Raw genomic sequence first — 19,394 nt, 5'->3', positions numbered from 1 at the left:
AATTATAGTCTCATCATTAGTTTGTAAGTTATTTAAATTGTCAACATGTGGATAACATCTTCAGCTGACTCTCTCTGTCTTTTCTTTTTAGCACTGCCAGTAACTCAAACAAGAGCACACCTGCCTGCTCACCAGTCCTGCGTAAACGCTCGCGCTCTCCCACACCACAGAGCCAGGAGGGTGAGAATATGGTCGAGAAGGGTTCAGACCACTCCTCTGACAAATCCCCCTCCACGCCCGAGCAGGTTGTCCAGAGAACATACTCCCTGCAGTCAGCAAGAAGCGGGGGAAAGAACTCCAAGGTGAGTGACCAGGAGATGCTTCTTATTTGACCCGTTTGACTTGTCTCCCCAGTATCTGTTTGATCAAAGTTAGCCCTGCAGTTTAAAACGTGGTACAATTACACAAGAGGTTAAAACATATTTATGTAGCCCTCAGAAAAGTCACACTAAGTTCTATTGAGAAAGTTCAACAGTGTATCCTTTTGGCTGAATAGAGTTGGCTCTGCAAGAGGCAGTTCTCGGTAGAAACAATCATAGAGTACTTTGTGTTTCATAAAGCTATTCTAACATTTTCACAGAATTACTGTTGTGAAAAGCTTCACTGAGGGACACAGCTGTCAATTTCACGCACACTGATTAAGCTTAGGCTGGTCAGGATGAGGCTTAAGATATCTTGTATCAGTTTATAAAGCAGGAGATACTTGATTCATAAGAACACAGCCTCCTGCTGCCTTGTATGAACAGCATTACTGCACAGTGCATTTAAACATCATGCAATGCAAACACTACTCAAACACAAGCATCTCTAAATACATTAAACACCATGTTATCACTGTGTTTTATAAACCAGATGGACTGCAGTGAGAGGAAGTTAGCTGCTGAGTGATGTGTTGTGTTGTGTTTCATTGTGACTTTATAGGGATCATAATGACTTTATGATACTGTAGTAGAGATTAATATGGCAACTCTTCTTTTTCAATTGTGCAGCCATTCATAAACTGTGAATGTGTAAACATGTCAGAGCTGGCCCAGATGGATTCCCAGTGCAGTGACGCAGCTTTCATGATTGGTTATTGACTTCTGCACACAGATATGTTACTAGCAGACCGCAGTTATCACTCTCCTCCCTTTAGGAGAGATTGCACCCACCTCTCCATCCTAGCCTTTGATTTTCACATCCCATACACTCCCCTAGTCTCTAACTCTCTCCTTCCTTTCGTAACCTGCGATTTACAAGCTCTATCTTTTAAACAAATTAAGATGTTTTTGGTGATCTCAGCATACTTACTACCCTCTAGGGTTTGCTCGTAAAAGGAGGAGACAGAATACGAAAAATATGGAAAATGGTGTTGTTACATTTCCAGCATGGACCCAAGCCATTGCTGTTGAAAAGTTAAAATCAGAAGTCCCGCACCTCTTTGATTTTGACTGGTTAGTGATGGATAAGTGAAAATGAGGATTGGGGGATGTTCCAAGAGTTGAACTGTTTTCATCTTATAGCGGTGAGCCAGGGAACTTTAGCACTTAGAACACTGACTGCGGTTTGAAATAGAAAATGGGTGCTGCCAGGCCAAAAAATGCAGATAGTGGACACAGGCCCAAAGAGGTCAAACAACCATTTGATCAGATAACTATGATGCTAGAATAGACAATGGGGTGTAGGGATCAGGTCTGGTGCACAGGAGTCAGGTTAGTTTTGTTTCAGACCCTTTAAGTTTGACACACAGACACAAACAAGTCATTAGCAAACGTTGTCTGATGGTAGGTAGTTTAACAATTCTTACATTAAACATTTATATTTATTCGAAGGCGCTTTAATAAACATTTAGATATTGGTTTTATTTGCTAAAATATTTTCAACCACTTGTTACGGCCATCGCGACCCCTGTCACGATATCATTTCAGAATAGGGATGGGGGACAAAATCAACAGTTGTAGGTTGGAGAGACTAGTACTAGTAAAAGCGAAGCTGAAGTTTAGCTTGCTTGATGTCAATTTTCTTTTAGAAGAATTATATTCCCCATTTACTTACTTGGGATTGAATCTCAGCAAAACTCTTAAAAACTCTCTATCAGTGTTGAAAGACAGAATTGAAAATGTTATTTTTCCCTTTAACAGCAGGCTGTAGAACGTTTTGTTGTCCATGGATCTGCTGTAGCTCTTATTTTTTCCAGTAACAGCTGTGCTTGAAAAATCAGTAAATAGAGAGAAGCAGGAGAAAGGCTGCTATATCTGTTGACATCTCAAAGCATAGACGTAGATGGGAAAAGATGAAAACACAAGTGTTGTTCCGTTGTTGCTGTCCCTGCCATCATCTGCATCTCTTCATCACAAATGAGCTCAGTGATGGACTGAATCTTTAAGGTTACCTCACAGAAGGAGCATGTAGCTCTAATGTTTTGAATGCTCAGCACCCATTTGGGCTTCCAAAATGTTAGAAATAAGTCATGTCACTTAAATTTTCAATTACCAACTCATTCTGTCCTCATCTGTCTGACGTCACCTGTTTTTTTCTTTTGTTTACACCATTTTTTGTCTTCACAACACGGTGTGCACGCCTTATCTCTTTGCTGCTGCTGCTACATGCCATATGATAATGTGTGCCATCTGATAATGACTGTTTCGCTCTTCTGTTTGTACTTTCAGCTGTTTCTTCTTGCAGTTGATTTCTTTTTATTTTCATTTTTCTATCTGATTTTTTCTTTGTTCTTCTCCTGATTGCATGCTAGTCTCACAAGCGACTATCCAAAGTAAGCATTACTCTTTTTTCTGTTCTTCAAATATTTCTGTGCCCACCTTCCCTCTACCCCACTTCCTGTCTTGTGAGCCGCTCTGTGGAAATGTCCGAACCCTGTTTGCAATGCTTCACCCTGAACCCCACAGCTTGTTCCTGTGCACACTGCAACTGTTACAAGCCCCATGTGCACCCTCGATCATAGCAGATGGACATTTCTTAAAACAGACAGCCCCACCCAGCCACACTCACTTCCTCTCTTCCTTTACTCTCCTCTCCTGTCTTCTCCTCCCCTGTCTTTTCTGGTGATATGCAATGTAGAAAATTCCTGATTGTATTTTGAAATATTTGTTTTAGATGTAGCATCCATGGGCTTTGAATTTAGTCAAAATTTGTAGAGGAATAAAAAATATTCTGAAAAAGTAAACACATAATGGAAAACGGAGCATAATGTGTGATTTTGTCAAATTCCAAGAATGAAAATGAATGTTTGTGATGCAAATGAAGACGTCTGCGAATAATCGTCTTGATTAATATCTCTTTCCCTCTGCTTTGGCCCGTGTCCCATCCCTCTGTTTGAAGACATATCCCGTTGTTACATTCCAGTAATGAGAGCTTTATATCTGTCACGCTTAGCAACTGCCTGGCTGCAAAGGGATAAACTCTTAAAATCCAGCCAGCATCTCAGCCCAAAGCTGCAATACTAGATCATTATTTGAGCAGCCCCTCTGTTGCCACATAAAAGGATCCCTCTCACTCTTTTTCTCATACCACAAGCCCAATTGCCCCTCCCCTTCTTGTTAATATACTGCAGACAAGTGTCACGTTTTAGTGCATCGCTCATAGTGTTGCTTCATCTGTCCAATTTGCTTAATGTCAGTCCTCATTCCACGTTTTTCTTTTTCCTGCTCGTTAAATTTATTGCGAGGTATATGTAGAGTCAGTGTGTAGGGTGTCGTTTGAGTCAAAATAGAGCACACCCCAGTCGAGGTGGGACGGTCGTACACAGGGAGAATGTAAATGGATTGTAAATAGCACCCTCATGATGATCTATTTGCCGCTCTGCAGTGTGTGCAATCTGTTTCACACACACACACACACACACACACACACACATACACACACACACACACACACACACACACACACACACACACCAATTGATTACATCACTACTCATTTCTGTGCCACAGTCAAAGCCCCCACCCCCCTCTACCGTGTTGCAATCCCCCCACGTGAGCATCTGCAGTCAGCATTGGTCACATGACCCCAGACATGGCGTGAGGTCGTCCCCTCAACGTGAGCTTGATCACCCTTGCCCTAATGCAATCCAAATAAAAGAGTGCGTTCAGCAAAAGAGGTGCTATGCCTCTCTGTAGGAAGGGCCATATGAAAAATACTGACAATCAGACAACATAATCAATCAGACTTCTCATTTAACATGCAAGCTACTATAGCTCCAGAGTCAGAGTTTTCAACACAAGACCTCTGAAGCGGCTTCATATCTACGGCAGGTCTTTTACAACTTAAGAATGAGCCACAAACTCCTCAGACCTCTGCTTCTTCTTCTTTCTCATTTCCTTTCTGTGTTCATGTTGCATACTGTTTTGGTTAACATTTTGTTTTCTCTTTAATTTTCTTTCAGTATGACAGACTAAACCTGATTAAAGTAAGCATTTCTTCTTGTTTTCATTTGACCCATTGACAATCCCCGCTGGCCCTTATTAATCCTCTGGCCCTCCACTTCCTCTGTAGACGTGCGACTGTAGGATCCCCCTAATAGTTTCAGTCCCTTGTGTCCTTTCCCATGCTTTCCATCCCAATTAATGTGGAAGGACAGTGATTGTGAACAACGTAAAAATGTCTCCATATTGAGGATTCTGCATTATAAAAAAAAAAGCCTGTTGTTATCTAAATAACAAAGACTAACATAAAGGAGCTGTTTCTAATATTTTGGCTGATTTCTGCCTTAAGATTCACTTTTAATGTGATGTCATATGTCTAACACGTGGCTTTAATTGATCCCAAATCAATATTTTAAGCTATTAGTGCCACTGTTTTGTAGTTCACTCCCCCATACATGTATCTTACCAAGATAATCAAGTTTAGAGTAAAACTTGCAGACTTAAATAACTGCTGGGCACGTAGGAGTCCCAAGCAAAACAATATTTAAGAATATCTACTCTTATAAAGTTTCTCTCTTTCTCTCCTCGCTCCTCTCAGTAGAACAGTCTCTCTCTAGCCTGCAGCCTCACAAACTCGAGCATAATGGTGCACACTTTATCCAGACAGTGGCTTCAAAGTAATTCCTCTCTCGTGTCTCTGTCACCTTCAAATCAGATTAGCCCACATTAGCTTAGCTTTCGTCACAGCACGGCCTCGGCCTTGCATCTGCAGCTCATTGCCTGCTTTCACCATGCACACCAAACCCTGTCACCCGGAGTAAACAAAGGCAACACAAGGCACCAAAATGAAACTAAAGATGTTTCAGGTTATTGAAGGTAAAGGATACAGTGGACTCGGCTGAACTCGACTTCTGGGTGGATGATTATTTGTCAGGTTAAAATCGGAACTTGTTAAAATCACACTCTCCATCTAATGTAATGTAGAATTATTCAACACAGGTCTTGCAAATAGGCCTAACTAGAACATCCTAATTAGTTTTCAAAAGATGACCCATGAGAGTTTCTTGTTGGCTTATTTTTAGGAAAAATACCTTTTTGTTAATTGCACTGCTGGAATAAGACACTGGATATCACTCTTTACCCCTCTATTTCTTCTTCTCCTTCTGAACTTCCTTTTCCTTGTAGACCCTTTGAATGATCACCTGCATGTTTCTCCTCTGGGACCTTTGCTCTAAGACTGTTAGAGTGGAAAGTGTGTTTTTGTGGCTGAAAAAAATGTTGTATGTCATGGTTAAGATACCCCTCTGCTGCCCTCTGCTGTTTTAAAAGCGAAACAGAATCCAATAGTTGTTCATGAAGAGCACTCTAAATTATAAATGATTGTAAGCCTAGCTTGAAACATGAATATCAACAAATGCATTGGGATTTTGAATTATAACAAATGTTTGGACCATTCAATTTTATCCCCACATTTAATTTGACTAATTATTAACTTGATGTAAAAAAAAATCTGTTTCGTTTTTATTTAAACATGAAATATGACAAAGTCAAAGAAAAATCTCCTGTTTGTAGACTACTTGAATTCATTTTTACAGCTCTGCTTTTTATTGAACAACTTTTGGATAAATAGGGACATAATGAAACACGTCATAGGAGACGTGTTGGAAACACAATTTTAACAGTCAATCTAATGTTACAAAGCAGTGAGAGTGAATATTCAGAGTGAAATTTGCTCCAGTAATGCCTGAAAAATCATTTGACATGTAAAGATTAAGATATCTGATGATTCATGAAGCATTTCAATTGGAGGATTTGAGTCATTCTCGATGTTCATGTGTCTTTTAAATTATGAGATGAGGGAATTAAAAGATATGTCAGCACTTTGAGGTTTAATATAAAGACCTGTTTAAATGATCCTTTTGAAAAATGTTCACTATTCTCTATAATTTCCCACAGTTAACAATATGAGGTATGGGAAGAAGTCACCACACCCTTTGTATGTCTGTGTGAGCCCACAAACCTGCTGCACTTTGTAAAAGTTTCACAGAGTGTAATAAATCCTCTCTCCCTCTCTCTCCTTCTCTTTCCACAGAAGAGCCAAAGCTGGTACAATGTAAGTCACGTTTTGTTTTAATTTACCTTTTCAGTATTTGTGATTTTTTTGGGTGTACCTGTGTGCTAATGTGACTTCATGTAAAGTGAGTGACTCCTTGGAGTCTCTTAGAGTAGATTTCATGGCAAGTGCTGTTGATGTGTGATGAAAGGTTGTTGTCCTTGACTCTGTTTACTGGAGCACCAGATCACTAGTGTGGGTTACTGGTCCTCCAGGCAAGGATTAACATGGGTTTAAGAGAGCAACAGGTAGACCTTTTATAATGCAAGGAATGAAGGGGACAGTGAGACAAATTTAATGCTCTAAATTTACAAAGATTCCTCCTGCTGGTATACTCTGTCTAAAATAAGTATTGCAGTTTAAGACTCCGCCACAAGATGGTGTGCTCGCTCTATTTTTGCTCTTATCATAGTTCCCCTACATGTGGACAATGACTCAACAACTTACTAATTCACTGAAACCAACTTTGACAGTGAAAAGGGTGCCTGTTGTGTTAATTAAGCCCAGGAGAGTGTTGGTTTTAACACCACTCAGTGTCAAACCCTTGTATCTCCAGATGTGTGTTTATTGGACTTTTTTCCATTTTTTTGTTGTTTTTATTTCCTTTTTTTATTCCCTGTGTACACTCTTCCCCTCTCTCCCCAGCATGAAAGACAACATATCCTGAGAGTAAGCATGACTTGTATTCTTGTGCAACCCCCGGGTATCTTTCTGTCTCTCTTGCTCTGTATTTTGGTTCTGAGACCACTTGAATGATAATACACCTCTTGCCTGTTTCTCATTCCATTGACTTCAGTCCGTTACCACCTAAAAGTGAAGCTAAACTTTAGAGGAAGTGATTCTGAGTCATCATCATGAAAAATGTCCAACTAGAGCCTGATAGTTCTGACTAAAAAACATGTCCTTTAATTTCCTGTTGACTTTTTCGCTTCACATTTTTATTGACAGTAAAGTTATTTGTTGTGGTCAAAGGATGGTTAACATTTCAGCCTCTAATTTTGGCTCACAACAGGTGGTAACAAGCTGTTACTCACAGAGTTTCTCACTTCACTAAACAAATCAACAAACCATCACAAGGGCCGCTGGACGAGCCTTGAATTCCTGTGAACAGGAGAATGGAGCATGCTGCTTTGGGTCGAGGCATGTTTTCCCATGCAGCCTAACTCTATGTCTGTATCATTGTCTTAATAATCATGGGAACTCTAACTTTAAAGAGTTAGATGTTGGGTATTAATGCTGTTACAATCAAAAAGAGGCATGGTCCAAATTGTCCTGACAGCTTTTGAAATACTAACGCATTCAGCGATTATAAGCTGCTCATATTCCCTCTACTGACCCTTTATCCAGAACTGCCTGTCACAAGTGATAATCTTGTGCAGTTTCATTTCTAACAAGTGATTATTTCTAACATGTGTAGATGTCATGTCTGCAGATTACAACTGGAAGAGTAAACATTAAATTCACACATAACACTGTGTAAAAAAAGACTAGAACTATCATGCAGAACCCTGCAAACGAAATCGGATTTTCAAACGCACCAAACCTTTAGTTCCTGCCATTAAATACAAATAATGAACTCTTTAAAGTATTGTGCCTTCAGCGAAGGATGCATCTTGCACCGCTATGTTTCAACTGTATCACAGAACAGACAAAGTAGGAACCTGCGCGTATCTGTTCACCAGACATGCACCGGTTAGAAGACAAACAACAACAACAACAACAAACAACAACAACAACAAACAACCAACAACAAGAACAAGAAGACAGTAGTTGTTGAGCTCTTAAGAATTTGAATTGAGACAGATTTAGCCGACAAGAATCTGAAAGCATGGGACCAGATTTTGGCATTGTAAGGGTTCCTTTTCGTAATGTATTTGTGGTCTGAAAAGTCTTATGGTAACAGGCTTTGGTTGATTGCAAGAAAGAAGCCCATGTGAACAGCAAAATGTGGTAGGACTTGGTCAACCGTTGTGAAATCCAGGGGCCCCTTGTTAGTCACCTGAAAACACTTTAGCAATGCACAGGAGAGGAAGTTGGTTGGAAGCCCCAAAACACAGCACTCTGAGGCTCTAACATTATCAGAGTGATGCAGATTGATTCCCAGAGTGCACTTTTCTGTTTGAAAAGTGTTTGTTTTGTTTTTAGGGTAGTGTCTTCTAATAAATTGTGGACTGATTCTTAGTCATACAATAAATACCAAAGCACAATCACCAACATTCAGCGTGTGAAATGTAAACAAATGGCACTCTGCAGTTGGTTGTTGCTGCTTGTGACTGTATGTGTGCACCTCTGCATGGCAATGATGACCTCCCATGGCACTGAACCCACAGTGATTAAACATCTATCCGTCCTGATGTGAGTTCTGAGCCTGTTAAAAGATGTGCACTCTGCACAGTGGCCATCTCACTGCATGTTCATTTGCTTAGCATCGACACAAGTTTGTCCCAAAATCACAGGCTCATGTAAAGTGAGCAGCAGAAGGACAGACACAGACAGTGTATTGCCACACCGAGATCGATGTACACATTTCACATGAATGATAGGATTGTTGCTGACAGAATGGACATACGCACCTCTAGCACTCACCCCCACCTCCTTAAAACAACATTAACCCCACCCTGCTCTACAGTACCAGTCTCTCCCATCCCCTACTGTTTGTCCAGGGAGTTAATTATCAACCAGATCCATAAACACAGAGTATCAGCAGCCCCACCTCATCTCAGCTATCAGACTGTCACCTGAGCGCTGGAAGCTGTGTCAGTCCAAATGGCCTCTTTCTTTGCTTGATATGTTGGAGAAAGTGAATCAAGTGAACGAGAATTAAAAGTCTATTCTCTGCATCGATGCCACGAGTCATTGTGAAGAGTGATTTGTTTTGGTGTCAGTTTTTCGTCAATGAGTCCTCATTCCACTGAAATTGAATCAGCGTGGTGTAAAGGTCTTCTCAACAGAAGGAGTGAATGACCAGTAATGTTTTCCTGTTGCTGAAGAGCATTTTTTGAAGACCCATCTCTTTTTCCTTCATCAGATTGTCTCCATAATGTCTAGCTAAAGCAGGGGTTGTGAAATAACAGCAGAGGAAATTGTTGCGTTCCAGTGTACGAATGTGGACCCCACATAAGTGTCATCCAGCACAAGTCGATGAAATGCAAGCTGTAGTAACACCGGTATTATTTTTGTTGTGTTTTTTACTGCCAGTGGGACATCCATCACTATGCCCACCTTCTTGACATGTGAGATATTTTTAGTGGAGAATAGTGGAAGGGAATGTACACCAATTGTTTTTATAGAGCTGCTAAACCAGCAGCTGCAAGCTCTGCATCTTTTTGGCCTGCTTCAAGTAACAATAAGTGATCAAGTATCAGGCTGTACGAATGAGCGTTATACCAAGGCATAGGGGAAGGGATGCCTTTATGCCATCGTCCCTTTTTGTACCATTCATTTTGATTGAAGCAGCTGTTCTCATATCAAAAGATCAAAATGAATTCAACCAACAATGAAATATTTACAGTATGTTGGTGGAGCCACTTAACCCTGCCACTGAAGCTCTGAACTGCACACCCTGTCAAGATTGATGGCGTTGTTTTGCAGGCAGAGGTAACTGTAGGTTATGCTCACATCTGTTCTCTGTAACTCAATCACACGGTCAGACAGCAAGACGGACTCAACACACACTTCAACAGCCTGAAAAACGATGATTACTCTTTTCTTTGGCTGGGTTCTCATCCATCTCAGTGTATCTCCTTTCATCCCACTTTTATCTTTGTTTGCATTAGTCACCCTCTCCACAAAGTAAACTTGCCTCATTCTTTGCTAGTTGTAAACTGGGTGATTGCAAGGCACTCAGGCCTTGACAGCACCACACGCACACACACAAACACACACACACTCACAAGGCTCACACACTTACTCGGGAGGCGTAAGCAGAAAAAAAGGAAAAGGCTACTGGCATGATAATAAAGGACTTGTTGGCTGGGGTTACTAGAGGGCAACGTCCGTAACTCCTCTCCCTGTGTGTGTGAAAGGAAGAGAGAGAGCCAGAGAACGACAGAGCGAGACAAGGATCATGTGGCTGGAGGGTGCCGTGTCCACAGCTTAGCACTGAACTGGGAAACAGGGGGCGGGTACTGCAGCTTCCAAAACCACTGGATTCACAAGCTCTGTCTGCTCTTGTTTTCCAAACCAACTGTGACTGACAAATCCTCCAGTGTCACTGCAGCCCGTTTGGGGGCTTGTTTTGGAAAATTTGCCACCATCCTTGTGCCAAAAAGGACCTGGCACTGTGAATATGGAACTGTACGAGGATTGCACAATGTCAGACTGGGAGGCCGTGTTGGAGCTGGATGAGGCGTTGGCAGGGTGGCTTCTGCAAGGTCCAGCGAGAGGGGAGTGGGGTTGGGAATGGGGCTGGGCTGCATCGGACCTTCGGGACCCTGAGTGGGACACAGAGGAGATCCCTGCTGTAAGTTGAACCTCCACTTGCCAGCTGAAAACCATCAGGAGAGGAGTGAGCAAACTGATGTGGAGAAATGGAAATACGTTGGAGTTTATTCAGCTTCGTTCTGGGGAAACTAAGCTCATAAAACAGTGGTCAGTGAAAAAGCGGTGTAGCAATCTGCTGTGGTAATCCCCCACTACCAAAGAAAACAACTGGTATGAGTATGAGTCATAGCTGTTTGAATTCTCGCAGAGCCTGTAGAGACCTGATGTTTGGAGTGTGCATCGGGTTACTGTGAGAGTGAGAGATGTGTTTGGTTGTTTCCAGTCATGGATAAAGATTTTTAAAAGGAACATATTGTCTCTGCCGTAAACTTTAACTCTGCAAAACTAGTGAGATGTCTCAACAGAGTTGTTGTTTTACTCATCACAAAACTTTTCTTCAAGCGGAGCTTACTTTGAAACAGTTACTCCCACATAGATGTTCTGTATTCTTAACCTCTTTCTTCTACAAGGGAGGTACATTTCTTGAGTTTTGATGTGAACAAGCCGTTCTTTTCCCACCAGCCTTGACCTAAATTATTTTTTCTTCCTTTTGTGTCAGTCTACCTCTTGTTATTGTATTGGCAGCTATTGTTTCCTGAAGCTTTCCTGTTGAAGGAAAGCATCTGGCACAGACAGTGAGAGCTCTCAATTTGGCACTCCTGTAGAGATTTTATACATCAAAGGGTTCTTTCTGTTAATAATCACGTCTACCGAAGCCAAATGAGAGAAAGTGTGATTATGCTGAATAGGACATCACTCCCGGGCCAGAACAAAACATGAAACAAACCCCTATGTATGGTATTGTTTGCACTTGAAGTTCCATCAGTAGTCTTGCCTCTTCTCACTTAACAAAAGCCTCATTGTCAGACACATGTTGCTGTGCTATCCAAAGCTGAGAATGTGACTCACATTATAAGTTCTTATAGTAATGGCAGCATGTTTATTAAATGATCTGCAGTGGGCTGATGTCTGAATTGCGCTTTGACTATCATTAATGAAGCAGCCTTGAAGATAACTAAGTCCACATACCTCTGCTTGCCATTCACTATGCATTCATGTTTAAAGTGCCTGTCAAAATCACCCACAGATCAAAGACTAATGTGTAATTATGAGTTAACAAACCATCCTAATCAAACCTGTGGGTGGTTTTAACATGGTTAACCGACATGCTCATGGAAACAAATAACCTGCACTGCTCCAGAGAGTCAACACTTGTGAGTGAGCAAGCAAGAGAGCATGAAGAGTGCGAGTTTTGGAAGCATACATATGTGTGTGTGTGTGTGTGTGGGTGTGTGTGAGGTAGTGTTTCTAAATCTGCCTGTCACTGCAGGTGCTGAGCCCGACGTACAAGCAGCGCAATGAGGACTTTAGGAAACTCTTCAAGCAGCTCCCGGACACAGAGAGACTCATTGTGGGTAAGTGAGCAGCATAGATAAACAGAGGCTAACTGAGGACTGGCAGGGTGCTGCTAACTTATAAGAAAATGACAGAAAGGGGTATCATAAGCAGGTTGAACAACTACAAGTAGTGGCATGACCTCAGTGTCTGAAAAAACACAGTAGACACCTTCCCTTTGCTTGCTTTAGAGTCATTTATGAGCTAAGAATGAACTTCCAGCAGTCAAAGCTTCTTACTGCACCCTGCCATCAACACATAGTGTCACAAGTTAAGCTGATTTGTTGTTACATAATTCTCCAAGCTCTGAAATGAATACCGTTTCTGTCTGAAATGCCTTGAAGAATAAAATTAGGAGCCAAAACTTGGGTCAGAGTCTGACATGAACTTTTTTATGGCTTGTTTATGAGGAATTTACTGCTAATAAACTAGATATAAACACAACTGGGATTCTGAAAGCACTGCTGTGAGGTTGCTTTGTGGCAGTGCTCACAAAATATCTGTTAATAAAGATAGGATCATTGGAAAATAGCATGTTCGAAGGTCTGACCTGTTCATTCACTTACTTAAACTTAAACTGGTATGAACTAACTTAGCAACTGTGTATCTTTTGGATAAGATCTCTGTGTGGTGTGTTTTTTTTTTTTATCACACTCTGTCTCTCTTTTTTTCTCTGATTGTGTGATGATCTCATTCCAGACTACTCCTGTGCTCTTCAACGGGACATCCTACTGCAGGGACGACTCTACCTCTCTGAGAACTGGATCTGTTTCTATAGCAACATCTTCCGTTGGGAAACCCTGGTATGCTTCTTAACGCTCAGGACCTCTGTGCTCTCCTGTGTTTTGATAGCTTTAGGTTATTTTTATGTATTATATCTCTAAATTGTGTGGATTAATTTGTGTGTGTTAGCTGACAGTGCGGTTAAAGGACATCTGCTCGATGACGAAAGAGAAGACAGCCCGCCTCATTCCCAATGCCATCCAGGTCTCTACAGACACTGAGAAGGTAAAGCATGCTGCAGGGGTGAGGGGGGTTTATATTGTTGCTTTAGCTCACACAAAGTAGTGACTAATATTTTCATACCTTCAAGTAGAGAGGGAATATGTTTTGAATTTAATCATCTCTTTCTAAAGAGGCGTTAGGGAGGCGTTGAGGTACATCATCTGGTTGGTAACAGATTGATGATTTCATCTTTACGGCCAACAGGGGGGACATGTTCCTGTCACAAATTGGAGACTGGAGAATTGTTGGCGAGAAATGAATGCCTCAACGTGACTGCAAAACTATGTCACTGCAAATTGTAATAATCCCAGATGAACTGTACTCTTAAAATTGTGCTCTTAAAAAATGGCCCTGTATTTTCCACATTGTGGTGTCACTTAATTCCAACAAGACTCATTACATCCCTTATTTTTCTTACAGCACTTTTTCACCTCATTTGGAGCCAGGGACAGGACTTACATGATGATGTTCAGACTGTGGCAGAATGCTCTGCTGGACAAGGTGAGCAAATCTGATTCTCTGGTTAGATTATACATCAACATTTTGGTATTTGAAACTATTATGTCTTGGATTATTCTGATCCCTGTGTCTGATTGGTTGATGTGTCTTGCAGCCACTGTGCCCAAAAGAACTGTGGCACTTTGTCCATCAGTGTTATGGCAACGAGCTTGGCCTGACAAGTGACGACGAGGACTACGTTCCTCCTGATGACGACTTCAACACCATGGGGTAAGTCTACTTATACACCGGAATCAGTTTCTATTGTTACAGCTCTAAACTTATTTTACTTGATTTCTTCATTACCAAATTAACAAAGTAATATAAGAGCCTAATATGAACAACACTGACATGTTCAGTGACAAAACTTAACAGCTAAAAAAATGCAGCTAAGGAAATGCTGTACTCTGAAATCTGATGGTGAAGAACATCATTCCTTGTTCTGCCACTCCCCTCATTTTCATCTTCATTTACATTGATAAGGTGAAATCAATAAAGGACAAAGGTTCGAGTCTGTTTGGTCACCAGAGCACTCAAGTTTCCTGTCAACTTACCTGTGGATAAAATTAAAAACGGAAAACATGGGCTACACATGTCATCCACTGAATTAGTATCAGCATCGGGATAATTTGCATGATCACCATCATTCTATCAAACAACTAATTTGAAAAAAAAAATCATAGGCTGAGTGGATGTCACATGAAATGCACCTGAATGGTCTCTTATGTATATCTGCATGTTATTGAGAGATATTAGTCCACAGACCTTTTTGTAAAGTGAAGTCAAGATACGTTTTGCTTGTTCTCCAAGTGTATAGACTTTGAAAGAGATCCAAAAGATGAATATGTTATTGTTTTTAAAAGTATTCCAATCCTACTCTAGCTTGACTGTCCAAACATGGTGTTATAATTTTAACCAAATCAATGCAAATACTGTCCTACATACTATCCAAACAGAGTTACACCTTAAAAAGTCTGAAAACAATGCTTGACTTCGATTTTGCATCATGAAACTCATTCATCATAAAATGAGAGGAACTGAGTACTTATTTTTTACTCTTGCTCTTCTCTGCCTCCTTCAGGTTCAGTGAAGAGATTCCCAATGAGGAGAACGAGATCAACAATGACAACTTGTCGAAGAGCAGCGCCGAGGCCAAACCTGAGGGGAGCCCACTTCTGTTACATAAGAAGGTCGTCCCAAACAGCACCATGCCCAGCCCAGGCAGTCATGTCCCGCCCATCACAGTGAGTGTACACTGAGTTTTAACAACTGTACATAAGAACATTCATTCATGCAGACCACATTAAGTGCTAAGCTTCTTGAGGGTCAGAAAAAATATAAGTTGTTACTGATGATTTTCTTGTTCTCCACAGTTTGGTCTCCCCTCAGAAGAGTACGCTGACTGCCTACCGGATGGCGAGCTGCTTGCTGTGCCTCTGCTTGTGGAAGAGAAGAACAGTGATACCGGTGGTCCAGGTGGCCCTGTCCCCTCTCCCTCTCTGGACTTCAATGACAACGAAGACCTCCCAACAGAGCTCAGTGACTCATCTGAAACACATGATGAAGGTAACTACAAGGAGCAGAGTTTAGACCTCACACAATCTAGATCTAGTCGACAGTGTGCTACTTTTTTACCGCTAATAACAGGAGGATAAAATCGAATGAAAACAGATTTACTCATGATTTTGTCTGTGCATCTCTTGATCATTTAGGTGAGGTACAAGCGTTCCATGAAGATTTGAATGGCAGGCAGCACATCAACGAAATCTACAAGTTCAGCGTGGACAAGCTCTATGACATCCTCTTCACAGAGTCGCAGTTTATGAGTGACTTCATGGAGCAGAGGCGGTTCTCAGGTACGTTTTTCTCATGCTTTTACAGATGGCGGAATAAATATAATACCCTGCAGGCTGATTTTTTTAATCATGTCTACCTATCTCATTGTTCTGCCGTTCAGATGTGGTGTACCACCCATGGAAGAAGGAAGATGCAGGGAACCAGACAAGAGAGATCCTGTACACCATCTCGCTGTCCAACCCTCTGGCCCCTAAAACGGCCAACGTCACTGAGACACAGGTACAGTCAAATTTAATACACCCGGAACACTTCTTGATCATTATATCACCTGAGCTGAAGAGGGCTTCACTGAAATAATGTTTCTTCTTCTTTCACCAGACTCTGTACAAAGCCAGTCATGAGAGTGAGTGTTACATCATCGACGCGGAGGTCATCACACATGACGTGCCCTACCATGACTACTTCTACACTCTTAACCGCTACATGCTCACCAGGGTGGCCAAGAATAAGTGTCGGTTACGGTGAGCTAAGTCTAAGAGTCTGGAGTCCACATGGAGTATTTTTTTCTTCTCAGCGCCAGCTTCTTTTCTCTCATTAAAGGGAGAGTGTATGAATGGAGGATTAGTAGAGCAACTCTGGGCAATTCCTGAACTTTCAGAATGTGCTGGTGCCATCATGCAACCAATCAAGATGTGACACTTTTTACTTCATTATCCAAAACAAAACTGAGAAAAAGCTTAGTATATGCAAAATGTCGATTTGATCAACATGTTGACCAGAAATGATTATGTTAGATTAAAATGGGCACTTTTTTTTCAGCCGATCAGCTAAAACCAAGCTCCATCAAAAAATAGCTCCTAGACCAGAAGGTGATAATCACTGCATGACCTCAACAGAACATGTGATGCATGCATCTATGTACTCTGCTTTACAGCGATCTGATAATGCTGACAGCTAGTGCATACATAAAATCATCCACACACAATTTGATGTCAAGCATCTTCCAGTTTGTGCTCATTCTGAAAAATGTAATCTTAGATATAAATCAAATTACTAAAACAGCTGGATTATTAGGATCCAAGTGCAGACTCCAAACACAATATTCTGGTTATGGAAGCATAGAAGTGCCTCTCAGTGCTCTGTCAGAACTTCAGAGATGAAAAATCATATTAAGAATTGAAGGCTTTGGGGCGCTGGTAGCCTAGCTGTCTAAGCGCCCCACGTACAGGGGCTACAGTCCTCGTCGCAGGGGTCGCCGGTTCAATTCCCGGACGGTCGACCCTTTCCTGCATGTCTTCCTCCGCTCTCTACTCCCCACATTTCCTGTGTCTCTTGAGCTGTCCTATAAAATAAAGGCAAAAAGGCAAAAAAAAAAAAGAGGGAAAAAAAGGAATTGAAGGCTTTATTGAAGTAATTCAAGCTCACACCAGACAAATGAGAATCTAAGATTTGATGCAATTTTTAGAATTCTGACCATCTTGTAATCCTATATTTTATTGATTAACTTGTCATGCTTACCTTTGATGATGAAACATGCAACGTAAAAATCATTTTCTTTATGTGTGCATTTCTCTGTTCTCTCTCTTAGGGTATCAACAGAGCTGCGCTACAGGAAACAGCCTTGGGGTCTGGTGAAAGGCTTCATAGAGAAGAACTTCTGGAGCGGGCTGGAGGAGAACTTCCGCGTCCTAGGTAAACGTGAGTTTGGATTTTTGTTCTATTTGTGAGACATTAAACTAAAGTTTGAGACTTTGCATTTGTGGAAAAGGTATTAAACAAAGTGTTTTACTACTACAGCCTCTGTTGAAAAGAGACAAGACTGGTATGAAGAGAATTAACAGACATTTCATAAAGATTATGACTCATTAACATCTTTAACTGACCCTGAATCTGGTTTGGTAAGATTGTGTGACAGTCGTCTTCTTCTCTTCCAGAGCTGGAGCTGTCCAAGCTGGAGGACATACTAGAGTCCCACCAGTTGTCTCCAAAAGCTAAAGTAGTGAAAAACTCAACAGTGAGGCGGAAGAAGAGGCCGCTGCCCCACTTGCGTAGCCAGCATCTGGATGAGGCACTAAGCCCTGTTACCACGCCAACAGACGAGGAAGTGATTCAGAGGATCAAACAAGTGGCAGGCTCCACGCAAACCAGACACCAGAGTCCAGAACACCATCACCTGCCCGGAGGCCTTGCTCTCTACAGTGTCTCCAAACTGCTGCTCATCATCAGCTTTGTGTAAGCAAATGATGACAACACACAAACATAGACACTGACACAGCCACTCTAATAGGGATGCATGTATATCTGGCTATGAGGATCTTACAAATGAAACACCTGCTGATGGGACACATAACCACAAATACACACCTTCATCTAACTTTCTCACATCAAGTTGTTTCATGAGTTCATCAGTTGTTCCTGTTTGTCCGTGGAGTTTTCGTCTAATCCACTAACAGAATTGTGTCTGTGTCTTGTTGATATCTCATTGTTGGTCTTTTGAGTGTAACCTTTCTCTCCTCTCCTTCCATTGCCATCCATAGGATCTGTCTAAGGTACATGTTCTAACCAGCCAGCATAGCCAGATACATCGTTTTTGAACTACCCCCAGTGTTGAAGGTCATTGCTGTGTCCAGATTAGGAGAACTAAGAAAGAGTGCAGACAAATAAATGCAACTAATGCAGTGGGAGGACTCCTTAACTCACCTCTTTTCTCTCCTTCCCTCCTTTAGCCTCGTCCTGCTGGTGTTCCTCAACATGATGCTCTTCTACAAACTGTGGATGCTGGAGTACTCTGCACAGTCCTTAACAACCTGGCAAGGTCTACGGCTTCATGAAAGGTACACACACAAACACAAGTATGCATTCACCATTTTCCTCTTGTAACTCCAACATATTTTGGGGATAATGTGGCTGTTTGAGACTACAATAATGTTATCTTTCTCTGTAGAAATGAGCCTGAATGGCATTCTGTGGTAGATATGTGGCTTGTGAAAACACACAAATATCCATACATAGTTACATACACATGTAACACACACACACACACACACACACACACACACACACACACACACACACACACACACACACACACACACACACACACACACACACACACACTGTTAAACATACACACTAAACTACATCTAAATGGCTGTATGGCAGGAAAACATGGAGCCCCTCAAATTACCTCTGAATCGCTTGGGGCTTACTGAAACAATTTACCAAACTGTTTGTTGGAAGTCCTTCAAAATGAAAGTCATGCTTCAGCTGCTGCACCCTGATGTTACTTATATGTGTGTGTATCTCTGTGTACGTTTGTGTGTGTGTGTGTGTGTGTGTGTGTGCGTGTATGTGTATGATATGTGTCTCTCCCAGCAAACTGCCTCAGACGCAGATGGAGTGGGCCCAGCTCCTGGAGGCTCAGCAGCGTTATCATGACGCCGAGCTGCAGAAGTGGAGGGAGATTATCAAGTCGTCGGTAGTGCTCCTTGATCAGGTACTTAGACACAGAGACTTTGTCAAAATCCTGTCCAAATATTAGTGATGTTCCCAAATGGCATACAGCCCCTACAGAATTGACCTCCCTTTGTATTAAAGTGTAAACTGATGACGTCAGTGAGTAACCACTGAAGCTTGTTAGGAAACCTGTCACTCTGTTTTGTCTTAGATGGATGAGTCTTTTTAAACCAAAGCTAGCTAGCCTGTTTGACAAGTGAGGTATTCTTCCATATATGACACATTTA

At 41.5% G+C, this 19,394-nt stretch overlaps 1 protein-coding gene across 1 annotated transcript in view; it reads left to right on the top strand.

The window, feature by feature from the left end:
* Positions 1 to 19,394, top strand: part of gramd1bb (GRAM domain containing 1Bb) — a 75,432-nt gene that overhangs the window by 49,632 nt on the left and 6,406 nt on the right. Inside the window, exons 5-21 of the mRNA XM_034701350.1 lie at positions 92 to 302; positions 2,732 to 2,752; positions 6,454 to 6,474; positions 12,287 to 12,371; positions 13,051 to 13,154; positions 13,264 to 13,359; positions 13,777 to 13,857; positions 13,970 to 14,085; positions 14,936 to 15,098; positions 15,228 to 15,420; positions 15,567 to 15,710; positions 15,812 to 15,930; positions 16,030 to 16,172; positions 17,240 to 17,343; positions 17,586 to 17,883; positions 18,378 to 18,485; positions 19,027 to 19,147. Of these exons, the coding sequence (XP_034557241.1) occupies positions 92 to 302; positions 2,732 to 2,752; positions 6,454 to 6,474; positions 12,287 to 12,371; positions 13,051 to 13,154; positions 13,264 to 13,359; positions 13,777 to 13,857; positions 13,970 to 14,085; positions 14,936 to 15,098; positions 15,228 to 15,420; positions 15,567 to 15,710; positions 15,812 to 15,930; positions 16,030 to 16,172; positions 17,240 to 17,343; positions 17,586 to 17,883; positions 18,378 to 18,485; positions 19,027 to 19,147 (2,128 nt within the window). The remainder of the gene's footprint in view (positions 1 to 91; positions 303 to 2,731; positions 2,753 to 6,453; positions 6,475 to 12,286; positions 12,372 to 13,050; positions 13,155 to 13,263; positions 13,360 to 13,776; positions 13,858 to 13,969; positions 14,086 to 14,935; positions 15,099 to 15,227; positions 15,421 to 15,566; positions 15,711 to 15,811; positions 15,931 to 16,029; positions 16,173 to 17,239; positions 17,344 to 17,585; positions 17,884 to 18,377; positions 18,486 to 19,026; positions 19,148 to 19,394) is intronic.

Source organism: Notolabrus celidotus, chromosome 14, assembly GCF_009762535.1.
Source record: "Notolabrus celidotus isolate fNotCel1 chromosome 14, fNotCel1.pri, whole genome shotgun sequence".
NCBI classification, from domain to species: domain Eukaryota; kingdom Metazoa; phylum Chordata; class Actinopteri; order Labriformes; family Labridae; genus Notolabrus; species Notolabrus celidotus.
This window is presented reverse-complemented; position numbering and strand designations above follow the sequence as displayed.